We start from the raw sequence: 21,244 nt of genomic DNA on the forward strand, positions 1-21,244 counted from the left end.
TTTAAAGACATTACTGAGGGGGGAAAACTCTGTAATTAGTAACAAGGAACAGCACAACCACGCAGTACTCAGCATCAGGGAAACCGGATATATTTTTAACACTAAATGTTCACTTTTAAATGATATTTTAACAATACTTCTATGCTTCAAATATGCCAACATATGACATTATCATGATAGTTGTATATTTTCAATCACATTAGATGAAAAAACTGTAAATTTGTTGATTTGCTAAATCCTTTCTAGGAAAACTTTCAAAGTTTCTGAAACACAGTATTAAAAGACAACTAAAATTTCTCATTAAGAAAAAGTGTATTTTGTGGGAAATCTAAATTTAAACCTTCCATTTTAAAGTCCTAAACATTTCCACATGGGAAAACTGTAAGTATACTTAAGGGTTTCTAAAGCAATCAGCACAGGCAACGTTAAATTATCATGCCTCTCTAGAAAAACAGAGGAGTAGTGTACAGAAGCCCCTCACATTTGTGGCCCTGTGTATTCCCTGTGGGCTGTGCCAACCCACTCTCTCCCCTGTAATGACTCTTTGTTTTTACTAAGTCCCAAAGGGCTGGTGAAAGCTGGGTGAAGAGAGGGGGAGGGGTGGATGGAATGCAGCTGCAAGCTCTGAAACAATGCTGAGTCCACATATTTTGTTCCCAGTTGAATAATAAAAAGGGGATGGCAGTCGGGGTGGAGGGGGTCAAGGAGACAGAACCCAGAATAAACAAGGTAGGGCCAGGTATCCCACAATTGTCGGTCTGCAACTTCCTCCCCACCCGCCTCTCCACCTTCTACTCTACCTATTCAATAACCATTCATTTTGAGTGAAAAGGCTTATTCATTAAATTCAAACACCCATTAAGATTTAAACCTATCAGTCATTTATATCCATGTTACCTTTATCAGCGAACTATATTCAGGAGAGGATGGAGTAGGAAAGGACAACGGAGCTCGCAGAGATAAACCAGGGAAGCTGGGACACAGGAGACAGAAAAGCTGGGGGAAGTAGGTAGGAGAATTCAGAAAAGGGTGTCCAAGGTTTTAAATATAAACTGCCTGCTTTGAAATGGTGCCTAGGGGCAACAGGTATGCCAGAGAAAACCATATTCCTTAACACTGATAAAAGCTGCATTCTGCAGAAATCAAGAGTTTGGAAGCCCGTACATGTCGGTTCCTCATTATTCAGTTTAACCTGATGGCCCTAAGAAAACGTTCTTCACTTGCGTTTTCCTGGCCTCCACATCCCAACTGGGAGAGAGAATCAGGGAAGAAGCAGACCCCCAAGTGACAGCTGCTAGTGAGGGGAAAGCAGCTCAAGCCTCACTCTTCTCTCCTAGGTCGTGCCCTCTCCTCCCTGATAACTCTAGATGAAAAATGGGCCACATTCTAAACCTGACAAACACAGAGGGGGCCTGCATGTGGACCTTAAAAACTGAGACCTAAAGTAACCACATAGGATGGTGCGAATAAAAACGTTCTACCTAAAAGCACATTATGGTGTGTAGTCATGTCCTAAGCCAGCATCTTTCTTGACAAAGGTCAATCTTTACCTTAACTGAGCCTGTCTATTGTCTTTTTGCATCTGCCAATAATTTCCACTTTCCAGACCCCTCTGGGCACAATCTCCCACCTGAGCAGCAGACCACAGAGCCTCTCATTGTTACTGTTATCATGCTAATTGTTAACAGGTAACTGTCTCAGACACACTTATGTAAAAGAAATGTCCATTTGTTTTACTTTTTATCCAGTCATAGAGATTTCCTGCCTTTGCTTTCTCCTGCCTCCCTAAATCTATCACCAGCGGATTTCATGTGACCCATTTCTAAATCTTCCCCTTTGATTCTGATGTATAAATAAGTGTTAAAACAGTCATTTCCTGGAGCATTTTCTCAATCTTTTGGCTCAAATAAACTCATAAAAGTTCTAACAGATTTGGACGTTTCTCACGTCGACATAACCCTTTACTGAATCCATGGAGCCCTCCGGGCACATGGACTCAAGCCTGCCTCTGGAACATTCCTTCAGATATTACTAATGCCATTAAACTTTTCCAGAAAACTCAAGAAGCCTTAAGTAAACAACCGAACCTAGCACCTCCAAAGTAGAATCAGCATGCAGTAAAGACTACCTAAAAAGCTGTAAAATAAAATTCAGGAGACCTTGTTCCAGTTAGGATCCCCTTTGTGAATACTCAGTAAGTGGAGGAGGAAGAAAAGGACTTCCCTGTAAAGCTACCATGTAGAAAGCTCTGACATCCACACACAAACATCTTCAATTTAGCACGGCACAGATTTAAAAGTACTCCTAGTTGGTGTTGAATGACATAATTAATCTCTTGACTCTTGAAATATTTTCAAGTTACAAATTTTAGAAACATTTTATTTACTTTCATTGAATTTTTGCGTTTTGTAACATAATAAAAAGTCACAAGTATGTAGATTTATAGTAGGCAGAAATATAATCTGCCCTCAACTTGCCTTTTCTCTACAGCTCTAAAATCTATTTACAGATATTCTAACTCTCCATACTACAGCCAGTATATAGAGACAAATTCAGAAATGCATTATTAATTTAGGTGAAAGAATCACGAAGTCTATTTATTAATATTAAATATTAATAATAATTAAATAATACTGACACTACTATGAAGTTTGTCATGTATTATAAACACAAAATTCATAGGTACATTCAATTAGGAGTTTCTTATGTTTTTAAATGCAGCAATAAAATAGAACCCTTTGTTTATTGTGTATATTGGAAAAACTCAGTTTTCTATTTATATATTTCATTTCCTAGTATGTACAATAAAAAAATTAATCATATAATCAGAACCTGCCTGAAATTAATAATTCCTTATGACTTAACTATGGTAAACAAAACATTCTTATAATACTTTGTTGCATGCTACACTTCAATAAAATGATTAAAAAATAAAATTACCCATAATTTGGAACAAACTACTGTCATTAAATATACCTATATTATTTTTTTAAAATAAATCAAGAAAAGAAGATAATTCGAGGGTCTTAAAGTTATCAGAAATTTATATTTGGTCAGAAAGTTCATAATATATAAGTGATTATATTAAGGGGCACGGGCAAAAACAAATTTTAAAAATTAAATATAATAGTGCATGAGAATAATAGATTTTCTTGTTAAATCAGTGAGTACTCACCCCTTGGAGCCCTTGGAACTGAATCGAAGGTCGAAAACGAATTAAATTCTGTTAACCGAAACATAAGAAACAAACAGGTTAGACTCGATTACTGTGACACAGAATTAAATGTTTAAACTTTAAGTCTGTACATTTGATCAGTGCTATACTGTAAAAATACCTTTTCATTATATACTTAGGTTCACATGTTATTATATTGAAATGCCTCGATGAATAGTATTGGACTGTTGACATTTCTCTGAATCATACAACCAAAGACATTGTTCAGCTGTGTGGCTAATTGGGTGTTTGAAAATGACCAATAATTTGGCAAAAATATGATTAGTATACTAATTCAATTTTACATTGAAAAAAATACTCTTACTTAGTTTCTTCACATGCTTTTAAAAGACAGAAGATGCCCTGGCTGGTGTAGCTCAGTGGATTGAGCACAGGCCTGCGAAGCAAAAGATCGCGGTTTGATTCCCAGTCAGGGCACAGGGCACATTCCTGGGTTGCAGGCCGGTTCCCTGCAGGCCAGTTACCAGCAGGGGACGCACCAAAGGCAACCATACATTGATGTTTCTCTCCCTCTCTCCTTCCCCTCTAAAGATAAATAAATAAATTAAAAAAAAATAAAATCCAGAAGATGGTTTGACCCTGGGTGGTGGGCTCACAGTGCAATATACAGATCTTGTATCATAGAAATATACACTTGAAACCTACATAAACTTATGATAAATTTAAGAAAAAAATTTAAAATAAGATAATACAAAGTTATACTGTACCTGAATTTTATCATGGTGAAAGGAAAAAAACAAAAAAACAAAACCCAAAGCAATCCCCCTCCCTGCAAAAAACCCTCAAAATCCTTGAGGTTAAAAATCTCCTTGAATACCTAATTTCAAATCACTATATACTCAATAAGATTATAACTGAGAAAAAAAAGGTGGGGAGAAGGAAAGATCATTGTAGGAAATTTGCAAAACCCTAACAGGACAGCATAAATATAAAATTAAAGACTTACAATTAAAGAAATATAAAATTTAAGTATTTGAGGCTTAACTATGGTTTCCATTTTCTCACATTTCACCAGAAATTGGTTTTTTAGTTAAGGGTGAAACAGGTTACCAATTTTCTTACAAGATTCTTGCTAGGAAAATACTATAATTTTAGAACAATACTTTATTATATTATGAGCTCTCATAGCTTTAATATTTTTTTTAAAAGCTGTTATTATAAATGTCAACCATAGTCTCAGGAATGATTTCCTGTATCTAAAGTCACCAGTATGTTTTTCCATGGGTATGGTTTTCCAAATTGTGAACAGAAATTCACAGGAAAATCAAATTTGGGTAACATCTAATAATAACACATCAGCCTATAAACTATTCTTTACACCCTTATATCCAAACTCAATGCACAAAACAAAGGTCTCATCTGGATCTCTAATTAAATACAGAGCAGGCACCCACGTGCCCCACCTTCAGCCACTGCATGCACATTACCTCCTACTTTCAGTTACTTTCCAAAACTTCTCTGCATATTAAAAAATTTATTAACCAGGATTAAAATAAACTAGAGAGAAAGAAGAAAAGGATGAAGTCTTAAAAGATAGGTCATCTGAATATAAAATCACTTGGTAGCTTTAACTACTCTATTATTATTTATATAAAGAAATAAACATCTTGGAAAAAACATTATAATAGAAACTATTATCTTGTTTTACCACACTAATATGATCATTTAACTTTAGACTTAATGAATTAATTCTTTGGTGTGTGAGAAGTGGGTTTTTAAAAATGTGAAGACAAAAAGGTAATGACTGAAATTTTAAAATAATTTTCAGTAATGATTCATTCTTATTCATGGTCTTTTAAGACCATGAATATAGGTTAATGAATATAGGTTAGTGCTAGGATTTCCTTACATGAAAAAAACCTACCCAAACCTACCTTCCATACCTACACTTCTTAAAGTAATGGCAACGTGCCTCCAGAAGCCCAGGGGGGCCTCTCCTCTTAAGGGGGCCCTACAATTGGGGTAGCACAGGTCCAGGCTCCAGTTTTCCCAATATTCCATCACTCCCACTTTCTGACTCCCCCTTCAAACCACAGTGAACAACATCTCTGAGGCTGGTCATCCTTTCCTCCCTTACTACTTACAACTCAGAAGTTGTCTTCAAGCACACCACTGGAATCTGAAATTCTCTATTAAGTCCATCTGTTCTTCCTAGTCAAACAAATGCTAACTTTTCTCAAGTTTTAAATTGCTCATTTGTCTACCGGATATCGCTGCTTCCCTTACACTTACAGACACCAGCCCTGCTAGCTCTTAGATCGTGTTTTTCGTTTCAAAAGCTAATACCATTCTCTTACCTCTTTCTGTTGTAGATCCACTCCTGCTTGGAGGCTCACCTAGTCTGTTTGGTGATGACTCTGCATCTCTTTTCTATTTCTCAACTAGCATCTGTCCACAACTTGCTACTTACAAGTCAACGCCTAAAATATTACGCATTAGAAACTCTCAATGACAGCAAAACTGGTGAACATTAAACCACCCCACCTCACCCTCCAAACTGGCACCTCTTTCCTACATTTCTGTCAAGGGTACTTCTTTTTCTTTTGGTTCTCCAGACTTATAACCTTGAATTTAATTTATAGTCTTCTCTCCCCCAACTCCCACTGTATTCTATTAGTCAACTGCAGGCCACCAGAATCACACAATTCGGAATCCAGAGATAATGTACTTAATGCTCACCAGCACCTGCCCCTTTGTTATGCTTTTCTTCTACCCGTTTACCTAGTGCTCCACACACATCTGTATGGGAGATTCAAGAGCGCGGGAGCCTATTACTTCATGCGAGAGAGTTCACATTTTAGTTGGGAAACACTGGAGAATGATTAAATAAATACTAGGCTGTTTTAATACTACTTATTAAATTAGTATTCATAAGTAGCATTATTACTACTTATTAGATATAGTAAGGACTCTCAAGAGAGAATTGTATGGGTTAGAAGAGATACCAGAAAAGCCAAAGGTGTTGTGGAAAAGGTGGATTTGGGTAGCAATTTAGAAAAGACAGACTCCAGGGAGAGAAAGTGCCCTACCTGAGCAAAAAAGAAAGGAGACAGAAATGGGTACTATGTGGGCAGAGGGCAAGTGTCTCTGTGTGGAGTGCTTTCAAACTTGAAACACTACACAAAGAATCAGAATTGGACCTGGAAATCCCTGTCTAGTCTTTCCTTGGGCTCAAAATTTGTCTTCAACTTTAGCTTGCATCCACTAGAGAATAAATAGGACAGTAATTTAAATTTCGGACTTCTGGGATTTGAAAAGGTTTATCACCCAGTGAAATAATCCTGCTCTAATTTCCTCCATTACCCTCTCAGGCAGGGTCTTTGTCATGATAAACAACTGGAGGCTCTTCTAATTTGGGGAATAAGAAAGTGAGTTGCCAAAAGAAGTATTCCAGGGAAAGTAGCTCTTTCAGTCACGTGTAAGAAAGATGGAGTTGGGGGATCCTTTCCTAGGGGAAGGGATTAGAGGTCAGCTCCAGGGGATGCTTTATTTAGGAGTACTCTGGTGATAAGGGCCTGGATTACTATGACTTCATCTGGAGCAAACCAGAGTTGGTGGAATGAGCAGATATTCCCCCAGGAAGAATGATAAAATGTGCTGAAGGCGTGAATACCAGGTAGCAAAAAAAAAGAAGCAAAGGTGGCTCCATCTCAGGCCGGCCAGCCCCAAACTTTCTCAAATTAAGCTCTTAGTCTCTACTTTGAAAACCTTGGCCAACTTCAGGCCCCTACTGCCAAGAACCTAAATAAAGGCCTTCCTCCCTTCCTTCAGTTCCTTCCAAATGTTGCAATGTTGCTCATCTTTCAAATCGCTAGCAGAAGCTCTCAGACAACACTCTGAGCAAGTTACACAGCCTGCAGTGGTTTCCTCAAAGCAAAGCAAACTCCTCCACAGAGAAAACAGACCCACCATCTACAGGACTAACTAATTTCATCTTCCTCTTCCTCCAAACTGGCAGGCCTTCCCAAACATATTTTGGCAATCCATGATAATCACTCACTTAACATTCAAGTTTAAGACTCATTTCCTCGGCTAGGCCTTCCTTTGGATATATTAGGAATGAAAGACTCAATGTACTAAATGACACGAGGCAGGTAAAGTGTGAGAGACAGGGTGTAAAGCAACAAACAAAGGGTGGCAAACACCTAGAGAATGAATGCCAGACCTAGAAGGGATTCAAATTTTTAAAGTTAAATCTTTTTCAGGCCAAACAAAAACACTGCTGCCACCATTTTGCTAATTCTGACCTATGCTCGTTGCTCACTTTTGAGTTAACGCCTGTCAGCTGTTGTTTTTCCAGATGCCTGAGTCTACAATTCAGCTACAATGGGGTTGTATTTTTTCATAGGTTGTCTTACTCCTGGTTGTTAGGATATAGAGGATTCTAACACATATTTAACGAGTATTTATCAACATTATGCTCAGCTAAAAAAAGCATTACAAAATTATTTGGCCATGTTCTCTTTATATATGCAGTATACACTTTACACATTATATAAAGTATTTTTTGGACTATAAGAAACATCCTCACCCCCCCACCAATTTGGGATAAATAATGGTTGTTAATGATGCGGTTGAGTTCTGTTTACATTTACATTGGTGAAATATTATGTTATTTATATTATTAAATATTTTACCACATGTTTTTGCTTCAAAAATTTTTTTCCTATTTTCCTCCTCTAAAACCTAGGTGCATTTTATGGTTTGAAAAACATGGTACCTTACAGGTTACTATTTGGGTTTATACAGAAAAAAACAGTACAACTATGCTTTATATCAATTTAGAAACCTTCAAAAGTAATTTTGACTTTATCCAGTTTTTTGCCTCATCACTTGAGTTTAAAACCTAACATCCTCATATGCTTATGTCTATTGCTTTATATAGTTTTGTAATGCACAGAGCATTTTTATACCCATTGTCTCAAGTGAGCCTCCTAAAACCAGCCCTGGGTGGTAAGAAGGCATCATTATTTCCTATTTCAAAGGGGGAGATATATGAGTCTCCAGTAGGTAAGGTATGTTGCTCAGGATCATCAAGTTAGTGATCAGTAGAGCTGGACCTCAAATCCAGCCATCTGAGTCCCAAATAGAACCCTTTCTTGTTCTTGCCTCTAAAGCAGGTTACCTCGTAGTGCTGAACTTTTAAAAGCCCTTAAATGCTCATTCAGTTCTTCTGGCATTTTGTTTCCAAAGAAAATAAATTTCATAAAATCATTATAATTTTCAAAGTTCAGTTTCTCATGAAAAAAATGATACTTTTTTTCCTTTTTTTGCTATAAGGATGATGTATTATAAAGGAACATATATAAATATTGTGCTAGCATTTTAATTAATAAAAATAATAATACCCTCATCTATGGAATAGTTGCGGGTGCTTATCCAAATTAGATAAACTAAGATCACAGTTACTAAGAAACTCCTATAAGATATCTAACAACCTAGAAGAGAAAAATACATAAGAAAACCTTAAATGCCTTACTGATTTTATTTTCAATTTTAGATAAGATGTGACTAGGCTATAGTTCTTGAATGTTTTCTAAAAATGCAAAAGGCAGCTAGAACTCTATAGCATTTATTATGCATCTGACCACTGTATTAATGGGATATCTACCAGGAAAAAGTTCTAAAAGTCAATGCTATTACAAGCAAATGATTCAAGCATTGTTATTTTTTTATCTAAATGTTTTTAAGCCTAAATTCAACAGCACAAACATGGCCTGAACCTATTGTGTATTTTTAAATGCAGTTTTAAAAATCATGTATAGGTGGCCAAATATGATGTGGCATGTTTTAAAGTAATGTTTAACTCACTAAATACATTCCCATTACAAATGAATTTCAATAGGGCTTCAGCTTTCGATTTTCAACTTTCATTAAATATTTACACCAAGTAGCTCTTTTAAAAATCAAGTAACTCTAGCATTTAAATGAATAGCAGCTGAGCTATAATCTAAGTAAGATTGTGATCTGGTATCTTCATCCAACCAAGAAACAATGCAGACTGGAACTAGGTAGGGAAACTCCTTTTGACAAATGCTTCAACAACCTGATAGAGGTGATGTTTTGCAGTCAAAAGTCTCTGTTAAGTTCTCAGTCCTTTCACTGTTTTCAGAGCTCCTTGAAGTAACTTTCTATATCTCTTAGACAATGTAGGATATTCTTTTTTTAAAGATTTTATTTATTTATTTATCTTTAGAGGGGAAGGACAGAGGAAGAGAAACATCAATGTATGGTTGTCTTTCATGCATCCCCTGCTGGGAGTTGGCCTGCAGGGAACCGCCCTGCAACCCAGGCATGTGCCCTGACTGGGAATCGAACCAAGATCCTCTGGTTCGCAGGCCTGTGCTCAATCCATGTAGGGTATTCTTAAGGCTAGAACAAGAGTGTAGGCAATACTAACATGCTCAGAAGTTTGATCACACTCTTGACACCTGCCGTTACAAGCCAATTCTTCCACAACAAAAACTGTTCTATGTCCACTTATTTTCAGGGACTATTCCTTGTGATATATCAGAACTATGAAAGTAGTATGTAATTTACTAAATAATGTTAATTATATGAGTAATCTTTATTTCTGACATAACCCTTTACGGGTGAGAGAGAAGGAGCAAAGCCCATGGTTCTTTGGACTTGAAGAAAGTTACCCTATAAAAGTTGTTAACCATCTCTTGACTGTTTACATATTATTTACACACATAGACAAATTAAATCTATGATTACTTGCACTCCATCAGCCACCATGTTTTTGTGAATATACAAACATAATAGCATTCTTGGCCTAAAAGAGTGATTTCTCTAACAAACACATTATAGAAATATTTCTGACTTATTTCCTAAGGTTAGAGATGTACTTGGAATACCTTCTACTTCCCTTCTGAACCCATTATGGAAGGCTGACTTAACTCAAAATTAATTCTTGAATTATTCTTGAATTACTTAATTTAAGAATTCTTGAATTATTTAAAATCAACCATCAAGCATTTATTAAACACTTGGTATTTATCTGAATACCTAAGCTGTTAAAATTATAATACGGTGCTGAAATAAATTCCAAAGTCAAATAAAATTTTGGAACTTTGCCCAAACCAAAAAATTCTATAATGGTGATTGCTTTAAGTGGGATTATTTTAAGAAACATTATATCTACCCAGTCACTATTTATTTAGTGCTTAAAATGTGTCAGGTACTATCACTTTTACTGTCACCTCTGGGAATTCTCAGAACACCCTTGTGGGACAGATACCATTATTTCCACTCCTTGGGTAAATCCTATGAATTACCTAATGTTACATAGTTAATAAACTACCTGGGACTCAAACCCTGGCTGGTCTCACTTTAAGAACTATGCTCTTACCCACACCTTATACAGCGAGCCTCTCCTGACCCTTCTTAAAACAGTTATATAGAATGTGAAACATTCTATATCAGGGAATTGCTTTTTTTGATTTTTATTGCACTTTAACCTTAAGGAAAATACGAGGCACTTGAATTTGTTTTCACCTGTGCAAGTAAATAGTAGAAAGTATTTATTTGCATGGGATAAAATTTGTATAAGATAGACCATATTTCTTTCTAAAACAGGTACTATGCTATTTTAATAACTTGTGGTTATGATTTTTTAATTTAAAAAGTCATTTCATTCTGTTCTTTAAAACCTATCCTGATAGAGAAACCAAAGAGTATTTAATCATTATATTTTAACCACTGTAAGGGAAAAAAAATCTAGGCAGGGAAAGACAAGAAAGAAAGAAAATTAGAGCTAAAGCAGGAAACAGCACAGGAAATCAGACTGTTGATCCTGAAGAAATCAAATATACTCAGCTCTGGTCATAAACTGGTAATGATTAGAATGACAGCATGAATGTAAAATTTAGAGATAATCCAAAGCTGCCTTGATAAAGGGCGTCTCCTTCTTTGTCCCCAATCTTTTATTAGACACCAAAAAAAAAAAAAAGGAATCATTAAGCTTCAGAACATCTAGTATTTTGTTTTGTCATCCAATCCAACCTAACTCATAGGAGAAATTCCTCTGCAGATTTAGAAGAAGCAGGTTAAAAAGCATATGGAATAAAGAATAATTTCTTTCTGGCCATTATAGCATAGAAAAGAGTGAAATGTAAAAGGGATTACCAAAACAGCAGGGAGAAGCGGAAAACCTAATTTATTTAACACAATCCTCATTTCGAAAGATAGCTTCTGGAAAACTGTAGTGCTGCAGGCCAAATTTAAAAAAAACATTATTGTTGTTTTAAATCTATTTCAAATAGTTCTTAAAGGAACATGGAAGGCAAAAATCTAAACTGAAATCTAAACCAGCTAAACAGTTAGTTACTGTGAACCAGCCTTTAAACTAACAATACTTGAAGCATAATATACTACCATTTTTTTCCAAGAGAGAGCTTCATGTGGGCTTTATAATTCTATAACAAGCTCGCATGTTAAATCTGACAGTAAACGTAAATGAAGACTTATTCCCTGGAATCATAATCTCTAGAACAGAAGGATAAGGTGAGCTATACAAATACTCTTGGATCGAAAGATGAAGATTTTTAAAAGTACTAAAAATTCCTAAAATAAAGCATCAAAAACGCTTTTACAAGGGACTATTAGAAGGCCTGAAATCAGGAAACTACATGATCCTACTTAACATTTTAAAAGGATTACTCTGGTTGTGTGGAAAATCAGTTATGGGGGGAAGAATGGAAGCTTGAGGGACAAGCTGGAAGTCAGTGGCAGTGGTCCTCAAGAGAGATGATGGCTGGGACTGGAGTGATGATGGCCGACAGAGTTAGATTTTAGATGACTGAAGACCAACAGGACTGAAGGATAGATCAAAGAAGTGAGAAAAAGAGGAGACAAATCAAGGACTACTAATTGATCCCGCCAATTAAAACGAGAAATACTCAGGAAAACGTATGATTGAGGAGTGAAATCAAGAATTTTATTTGGGCCCTGGAGGGATAGCTCAGTTGGTTACAGTATTGCTCAATATGACGAGGCTGTGGGTTTGAGGCCCAGTCAGGGCACATGCAAGAATCAACCAATGAATGTATAAATGTGTAGAACAACAGATCAATGTTTCTTTTTCTTTCTCTCTTTCTCTCTCTCTCCACCCCACCTAAAATCAACTTTTAAAAAAAGAATTGCATTTGGATCTGTTAAGTCTGAGATACCTACTAGACTATGCTAAGGAGATGAGGTGTTGAAAGTAAATGCTTGGAGTTGGAGTAAGGTCAGAAGGTCAGAGTGGAGATAATATTTGGAAATCATTAACATATAGATGGTATTTAAATCCATATGACTAAAGAGCTCACCTAAGGAGTGAAGAGAAAAAAGGAAGGGAGCTGGGACCTCTAGCATTCAGAGTCTAGACAGGCAGAGGCTGGTCAGCAGAAGACACTGTGCAAGAATGGACAGGGAGGCAGGAAGAAAAGCAAGATAGCGTTTCTAACAGGAGGGAGTGGTCAACAGGATGAAATGCTGCTGATATCAGGTAAGACAGGTACAGAAAAATGACACCTGGACTTGGTAACCAGGGATGCCCAGTCAGTTGCAATCTCAGGGTAATAGTGGAGACAACAGGAGTGGGCTGAGAGAGGATGGGAAGTGAAGAAGCAGACACTGCTTGTTAGGCACATCCTCAAACACAATCACTTTCTTTTTTGATGTCCCCTTGAATAAAGACATCATTGCCCTTTTTTCCCATATGTCTGCACTTTTTTGACAGCAGGGACTGTCCATAACTTATTGATCTTTGTATCTCCAGTGCCTAGTTCTATGCCTGGCATATGTCAAAAGATTAATAAATGTTTGCTAAATGAATCTTTCATAGTTACAATTAGGACTGCTATCTCTTAACCTTTTATTAAAGAAAGAACATCTTAAGATACTCAGCTCTGTTTTTGTTTTTATCACATAAATACAATTTGTGGTTCTCTGAAACATCAGGGTTTCCAATAATCAACACCAAGAGCAATGATACTAATAAATGTTATTTTAAAATATGCTAACACTTAAGCTTCCAGGTAAGCCTATTTAGATTCTAAGGTATGTTGGTGAATCTTATTGTAAAGTTCAAGCCTGGTTCCACCCTTGAACAAGCTCACTATTCACTGAAAAAGTCTTCTACCAAGGTTGCCTCATAGACCATGAACCCAGCACCAATAACTACTCAATGACAATGATATGTATGACAAAAGCATTATATACTCATGACGATCTTTTGTTTTCTTTTTCACAATGAAACTGTCAAACAAAAAAGAAAGGAGAGAATCAAAATAATAAAACAGATATGGAGGAAGTATAGAAGTGAAAACATTATACTTTCAAAGCCTTCAGAAATCACTTCAAAATGATGCTTGAAATGTACATCCAGGTACATTATAGACAATTACTTAATGTTTCAATAATCATCTTGGACAGAAACCACAGATCTCATCTTCATGTTAAAATCAAATTTGCTTTTCATATTATTTGTATTCTGTGATAGTCTTAAGTGCAATTTATAGAGAAGGTTATTGAATAAAGGAAGTACATAAAAATACAAACAAAATTTTAAAAGCCCTGCTAAAAACCAAAATTACTTCCACCTAAAATTCCAACTTCTCCCCAAATTTCCATCCAAACATAAGCTTATAGGAGACATGTAAACAATATAGTATTGTTCTAGTCTAGCCCCAAACCCCCAGATATATTTCTCAAATATAAAATATGTAATCAAACCTAAGTCCCTTAATCATCAAACAAAACACAGTGTTAACGTTCATTAAAACATCATCTTTAACCTCCCTCAAACCCACCCTACTCTTCCAACTGCTTCTGATTTCCCTTTTACTATACTAAGGGTACCCCCTCCTAATGCTAATGGTTAGAAATCTCAATACAACCCTATTTCTTTAAAACCTGTTGTTCAATTCTATAGATTCTATTCATCTAAAATGCCTCCCACAAGCACCTACTTTAGGCCAACATCATCTCTGGCCTGAACCATGTACATTTTCATAACTTGTCTATGATCTAGATTTATTGGTACCTTATATTCATCATGCACAAGGCCAGAATAATTCAAAAGCATAACTCTAATCACCTTAAATTTCTACTCTGTGTCTCCCCAATGTTAATGAAATAAAATCCAATCTGCTTGTATCTGCCTTCCCTCTCTCACTCTAACTACATTTTTTTTCTCCTGCACTGCAAATGACTGGAACAGGGTCTTCCTTACAACTCTCAGAGCCTGCTCTAGCTTTTCTACGGCTGTCCTTTCCTTGCCTATGACATTCTCTCTGTTGGAAATGTGGTCCGCCATCTAGTCTCTGCCTGCAAAAATCTTGCTAAAATCATTAAAGACCCCAGCATGTTTTTTAGACCAATAACATAATGGATCTGCAATAAGAAAAGAAGCATGGCATTTGTCTAATAATCTAGCTCTATGAAACTAGTAGCCAAAAGCTCAGACCGTAGAGTCCATTTCAAGGTGCTGATTTGATTAATGAATCTTTAAGGGGCATATAATCTAATTAATGAGATTCTCTCTTCCTATATCCTATATTACACTGCTAGCCATGGAAATGCTAGGTTTGGCCTTCACTGGCAAGTATTACTGGTGGAACTTAAACCAGTTCTTCCTAAAGATTTAACATTGGCTGTGAAGAGACATAATCCCACAACAGAAATTACAGATAGGTAAATAAACTGGGAGGGAGGGAAAGAAAGAGCAATTCTTCCTGGTAAATCTGACCTGAGTTATACCATGTTTTTCAGCTTTAGTTTAGCTGTGCAGACATGGCCATTAAATTACTGTATTCTATTCCAGACCTGCTTTTCCAGATTGTTCCTTAAGTCATGGGAAATGTCATATGGAACTAGAGGTATGCAGGAAAGTCAAATGTAGTATTACACACATTTTCTTTATTCTAAAACTTAGCTCATCTTAAATGCAGAATTGCCCAAAATATCACATTTCAGGGACATCTTCTCAAATACTCCAAATACACTTGGCCCAAACTGGCAAACAAGTGTGATGAACTCTGGTACCAGGACTGAGCCACTTTGGTGAATTGTTAAAATGACCTGACACTGCTTTATCTGAAATTCTCATTCATCTCCCTCTGCTGGCTTGATCACAAACATCCACAATAAGTGTGATGAGCATGGCTTCCATGATGCAAACGGAGCAAATGGAAAGGCTTGGATACAGTCATTGTCCTCTGGTAAGCTTTTCTGTAAATCATTCCAAGAATTCTACGCCCCTTTCCTTTTAAATTCTTTTTCTTGAACATGTTCCAATCCTTCACATATGTTCTTTCTTTCTGCTCTCAATTCTGGTGCCAAAATTTCCTGTCTATCTTTGTAGGCAATCTGGCTACTGCTTTTCACTGGGAGGAGCACCCTCCTTTGCACTGAGTACCTGATCATTTGAATAAACTTTTCAATCATAAACTTTTCAAGGGGCACAAACTTTACTTTTGCATTTTAAGATCAAGTTCAGTCTGAACATAGGTCTAAGTTAAAAGTCAGTAAGATAAACCTATTTAAATTAAACCTTGCGGCATTTAAAAAGTGCAACAAAAGGAATATGCTAATGCAAACTCATTGCTTTACTTAATAACATGTCAGCTGACTGGCAGCTTTGTGCTGGCAAGTCTGGATGCTAGAGTGGTACCTTCAGGAGAATAAGGTCTTCTGTAGTATTTATAAGGTAGATTATTGAGTGCACACATTCATACAAAATTGAGGTCAAACAGAAAAAGAAAGAGATAAGAAAAAAGTAAGGTACTCTGCCTTAAACCACAATTAATCAAATGCTGAAAAGCTCTGCTGGTAGAATAAAAGGCTAAGGAGAGGAAATCACCTACCCCTTGACCTGTGAGATCAGTGATTTCAAAAGGTCAACACATTAAAGGGGGCTGCCATGAAGGATATTACTTTGGAGGTTTAAATAAAACTCTATGCTTTGAGGCCCTGGTTGGTGTAGCTCAGTGGACTGAGTGCTGCCCTGAGAACTAAAGGGTTGCTGGTTTGATTCCCAGTCAGGGCACATGCCTGGGTTGCAGGCCATGTCCACAGTGAGGGGGGCATGAGAAGCAACAACACAATGATGTTGCTCTCCTTCTGTTTCTCCTTCCCTTCCTCTCTCTCTAAAAATAAATAAATAAATAAAAACCTTTATGCTTTGATTGGCAATACAGAGAGAGATTGAGTCCTCATGCAAAATTAAATGTAAGTATATTTGTACAAACTTTCAAAAACACTATTATTTTCCTAGAAGACATTAATCAAGGCAGGAAAAGCAAACCAGTAGAGCTGTCAAGAGAATGTGTTAACAGAATCCTTCAAAGTATCTGCTTTCTGATCTTCAGATGGAGAATGAACAGCCAAGCCCTTGCCCTCAAATGCATCTATGAAAGACTTTTTATATAATTGTTGGATAAACATGATGATATTATCTGAGCCACCACATCTGACGCTTTGGGCAAATATTAAAAAAATAAATTGACAGGTGCAGCACCGACAGTCTTCTCAGAATATCTTGATAGGGTTTTTGTTAATATCTTGATAGGGTTTTTGTTAATACCAGCAAGTTACTCAAATATCAAAACAAAGCCAGCTATATTACTGAGAAATTTAGCTAAGATATACTTTAGAATTTCAGGCTTTAATTTTAAATACAGTTTTAGGATACATTTGGGAGAATTATGTAATTATAGTAATACCTGGTCATTTAAAATATGTAGAGCACATACAGACCACACAATCGCAGACATGAATTTAGGATGACTATAAAGTTGTAACTTGTGACTTTACCTATTTAGCAACTTGATCCCTCATCCAATATAATCTATCTGTAGAAAAAAATAGCTTTGCACTATATCCTAGATATCAATATCATTTTATCTAAACTTATTCTGCAAACTATGAAAATAACGTTCCAGTTAACATTTTTATATAAAATCAATTTGAAACTACTTCTGTATTCAAACTAAGTGGGAAAACAACTTTTAGAAGACATTTACTCAAACTATACCATTCCCGCACTCACCCACCCTAGTGGGTGAGTATCTCTCTCCCCCACCCTAGTCCCTATTTAAAAAGGTTCCCAAGTTAGCATTCTTCATTTCTTATTTAAAAATAGAAAACTTGAATAATGAAAGTCAATTAGGTTTGTCTTGTTTCCAATTAAACATTGCTTTCATCAACCCTAATAATTTCATATACCTGCTCAATTACATCTAAAGAACTTATGTATGTTGACTAAATCATAGTTTCCTAAAATTCCTAAATGTACTTCCCTGAAGCCTTTAGTTCGAGTGGATAAATTTAAAAGACAAAATACAATGGGTAAACTAATGGATAAAAATAACTCTCTGATGCTTAATTTAGGAAATTAACCTGTGGAAATTTCTAGCCCTCAGAAAGCCATTAGAAGAGGAGGAGTGATAGTCATAACCTTGCACAGGCCCATGCCACTTGGAGACCCCTGTCAAGTGTTATGCACCTTCCTATCTGAGCACAGGAATGGTGGGAGCAGTTTTATGTCAGAACAGGCTTGAGCACCAGAAACTTCTTCCCAATTACCTACACATGCCAACATATTTCCAAACAGCAGCTGTAATTTAAAGTCATGAGCCCTACTTCTGATAAAAATGGAAGGTGTAAAATGCCAAGTAAGCATCCTTCCACTGAAGGATAAAAGCTCAGCCTGATGGCTACTGGTGGCAACTGTTAACTATGCCAGTGGGGAAGCCCTGGTCTGGCCAGAGCCAGGAGTGGCAGTGAGGACACATTCATGGGAGGCTTTTCTGAATGCGCCAGAGGATCCTGCAATAGTACCAAAAAGATGTACAGTCACCTGAAGGGTCCCTCGTTTATTTTTCTCCACTCTCTTCTGACTTTTCAACCACCTGAAGTTAACATCCTCGCCCCTTTCCTGGGCCCCACTGGTTGAACAGATAGATCAGTGAGCACCAGGGGCCTCTCTGTCACCTCATTCTCCCTGGGTACAATCCTTTCCTCCTGTGGGCCTCTTCATGCACCTCCTATCTGCCAAGTGCACAGCGTCTGTCAATTTTGCTGCCATCAGCTGTACAGCTTGCCGGTTGTTTTCCCAAGGTTGATCTGCTGTCCCCAAAATGCCTCTCTGCCCTGTGTGTCAGTCTTGCCTTTGCTCCTGAGGTCTGTTTCTGACTAGAGGCTGGTTTTTTCCTGCTGGCTTCTTCCTTTCCAGATTGTTTTTCTCTTTACATCCCCTGACCTACCTTTCTCCCACTGTCATTCTTTCCCACTTACACCCCTTGGAACAGGCAAGCTTATCTCTCCATCTTTCAGGGCTGAGTTTCTCTCTAGTGTCTGCCTGTCTCTCAGCCTGCCTATCTGGCTTCTCCCAGATGGCCCTCCCCTCTCTCTCCATGCTGGTGCTGGTCTCTTTCCTGCAGGTGCACCTGTCTGGGAGTACACATGCAGTATTGTATTTCTTGTATCTCATTGCATTCCTATTGCTGGTGTACACTGACCTGCCAGTCATACATGAGACATTTTCCCTAGGATTTCATGGGGTGTAGGAAAGTATGTCTCTCCCTCTGCATGCACTCCTCCCCCCTCTCCCAAATCTGAGTGTTTTTCATTTACATGCCTCTCTGGTGGGTAACATATGTGCCCTAAAGTGTACATCCATGTGACCACTCAATTCTGTGAGTGCCCTCCTGACAGCATACTCACTTCTACCTCTCCTGATGTTTTTACATGTACACGATCATGTGAGTTCATGTATTTCCCAAGCTATGCACAAATGAATGCCTCCCCCTGTGTGGATGTTATGTAGCTGGCCTCTCTGAAGGTGAGTCTTCCTTGGCCCAGGTTCACATGCTCCCCGTGAAACAGGGTTCACACCTCTCCTGTGGCTCTGCCTCCAACTCAGTCTTCCTTCTATGCATTTAAAGTGCCTGGCACTAGTGGGAGCTCAACAGATGTTAAATCTCCACTTTTATCTGAATAACTGAGTCTGCATCTGAGTATCCTTCTGTGCCGGTTTCCTGAGATCAGTTCATCAGAGCATGTTTCCTTGGTATAGACTGGGCTATTTGTCAGGGTACTCTGTGGGTTATATCTCCCTCCAGCTGTCTCTCCTTTTCGAGTAAATGTTACCTGTCCTTATATGGAATATACCTCCAGTGTGCAATGTGTCTTCTCTGGTCTCCCTCATTCATGCACAGTAGTGCATGGCCAGAAACGGCTTTCCCATGCGGGAACCCTGGTTGTGGTGCCTCTTTTCTGTGGCTCTTTCTCTGTCTCTCACTTTTTCTCTTTTTTTCAAGGTGAGAATGCGTTCCTGGACTTGTACTCCAATTGCGGTGCATGTGCGTCCATATGAGCCTTCACTGTACTTGAGTTGTGTGTCCATGGGTCTCTCTCCGGAACGCGGTGCAGGGTAACATCACAGGATGCAGTGTATCCTCCCCTAACCCTCACCCTCTTTCAACGTCTCTATATCCGTAAATCTCCCGAGATGAGGAGCTTCTTTCGGGTACGAGGAGCCTCCACAGATCTATCTCCCCAGTAACCGATGTCTCGCTCCTAGGAGAGGGCTGGGTGTGTGTAGCTAGCTCCCTGGATCGTGGTGTTGCTGCTTCTCTGCCAACGCAAAGCGCCTGTGTCCCCGAGTCCTGGGAGTGCGGTGGAAGAGTGTGTCTCCCTCCTCACTCGTACTCGGAGCGCCTGTGTCCCAGCCTTTGCTAATGCACGGTGTGCTGCCGCCACCCCCTATGCGAAGTGCCTGTGTCCCCATCTCTGTGAGTACACACTGTGCCCCGCCATACAGAAAGCGCCTATGTCACTAAGTCTGAGAGTAAAAGGTGCGCCCCACCTTTATACGCGGACCGCTCGTGTCCCGGTCTCTGCAGTCTACAGTCCATAAATAGTACCCCCGAAACGCTAACTGCTTGTGCCCGCAGGTCCTCCGGGGTTTATTACCAGCCCGCTGCAACCAGCCCCCACCCCCCCGCCAAGTCCTCATCCCACCCTACCCCCCGGCTGTGAGCAGCGTGGTTATCTCACTTGTCTCCCTAGTACCTCTCTACCTCAATGAGAGAGAAAAAGCCAGTAAACCCACGGGCGCCGTCGGAAAGTCCCGCAGAGGCGACAGTACCAAGATAGAGCAACGGCTGCCTCGACCCCGCCGCCAGGGGCCGCTCGCCCGCCCGCCCGCCCGCCTCTCAACGCCCCAGCACCAGGCTGGCCCAGGACGCCGTCGTCAGCGACCCTGCCCGGCCCTTCCTAGCCCTGCCTTCGCGGGCGCTGACAGCAGCGCCGGCGAGCCACTGCCCGCCACCCCCACGCCAGGTGCGGGGTTCGGGAGAGGCGCGGTCAGGCGGCAATGGACGGTGCTCCCCCTCCGCGAGCCGGGCGGGTCTGTCCACTGGCCAACTCACCTTGTGGCTCTGGTAGGTCTCGAGCGCCCGGATCGCCGTCTCGGTGAGCTTCACATGCAGCACAGTGATGTTGTCCTGCCCCAACCGTCCGCAAGACAGTCCATAGCGCTGCTCTTCCCGCAGACCCGCCGCCCCCCCTGCCGCCATCTTAAACTCCCCGGGGTGCCGCTGCCGACGCCGCTCCGGCTCTAGTCTCCACTGCGGCCGCGGCTGCTCGCGCTTCTGCAGCCGCCGCCACAGCTACGGCCATCCCGCTGCTGACGTACTGTCATATACTGCGCTCAGTCAGACCTAGAGCAGCCACCGCCGCCACCCGCCCCGCCCTCCTGCCCCTCGCTCCGCCCCTAGTTTGTCTCATTGGCTCCGTTCTCCTCAGAACCGCTCTCACTGGCCGCCATCCTCACGGGGGAGGAGCCCAAAGTCGCCGGAGTTTTGCTCTCCGGACGGGACGTCCGAGAGGTGAGAGGCTGACGTCCAGGTGACGCGCTAACTTAATCACATTTTACGTCACGTCTGGTCGTCTCAACTCACCGGACGCGACTGGCCAGCCTGGTTTGGTGGGATCCCGTGCTATTTGGGTGTTCAA

The 21,244-nt window shown here is 39.4% G+C and overlaps 1 protein-coding gene across 1 annotated transcript in view; it reads right to left on the minus strand.

The window, feature by feature from the left end:
* The window catches only part of ELL2 (elongation factor for RNA polymerase II 2), a 76,521-nt gene extending 55,572 nt beyond the window's left edge, over window positions 1-20,949 (minus strand). The window contains exons 1-2 of the mRNA XM_037032307.1: window positions 20,659-20,949; window positions 3,176-3,223 (exon numbers count right to left, since the gene is read on the minus strand). Coding sequence (XP_036888202.1) covers window positions 3,176-3,223; window positions 20,659-20,805 — 195 coding nt within the window. The 5' untranslated portion in view covers window positions 20,806-20,949. The remainder of the gene's footprint in view (window positions 1-3,175; window positions 3,224-20,658) is intronic.
* Between the last annotated feature and the right edge of the window lie 295 nt (window positions 20,950-21,244).

Source organism: Sturnira hondurensis, unplaced genomic scaffold (genome assembly GCF_014824575.4).
Source record: "Sturnira hondurensis isolate 20B ecotype Veracruz unplaced genomic scaffold, ASM1482457v3 Scaffold0021354, whole genome shotgun sequence".
Taxonomy (NCBI): Eukaryota; Metazoa; Chordata; class Mammalia; order Chiroptera; family Phyllostomidae; genus Sturnira; species Sturnira hondurensis.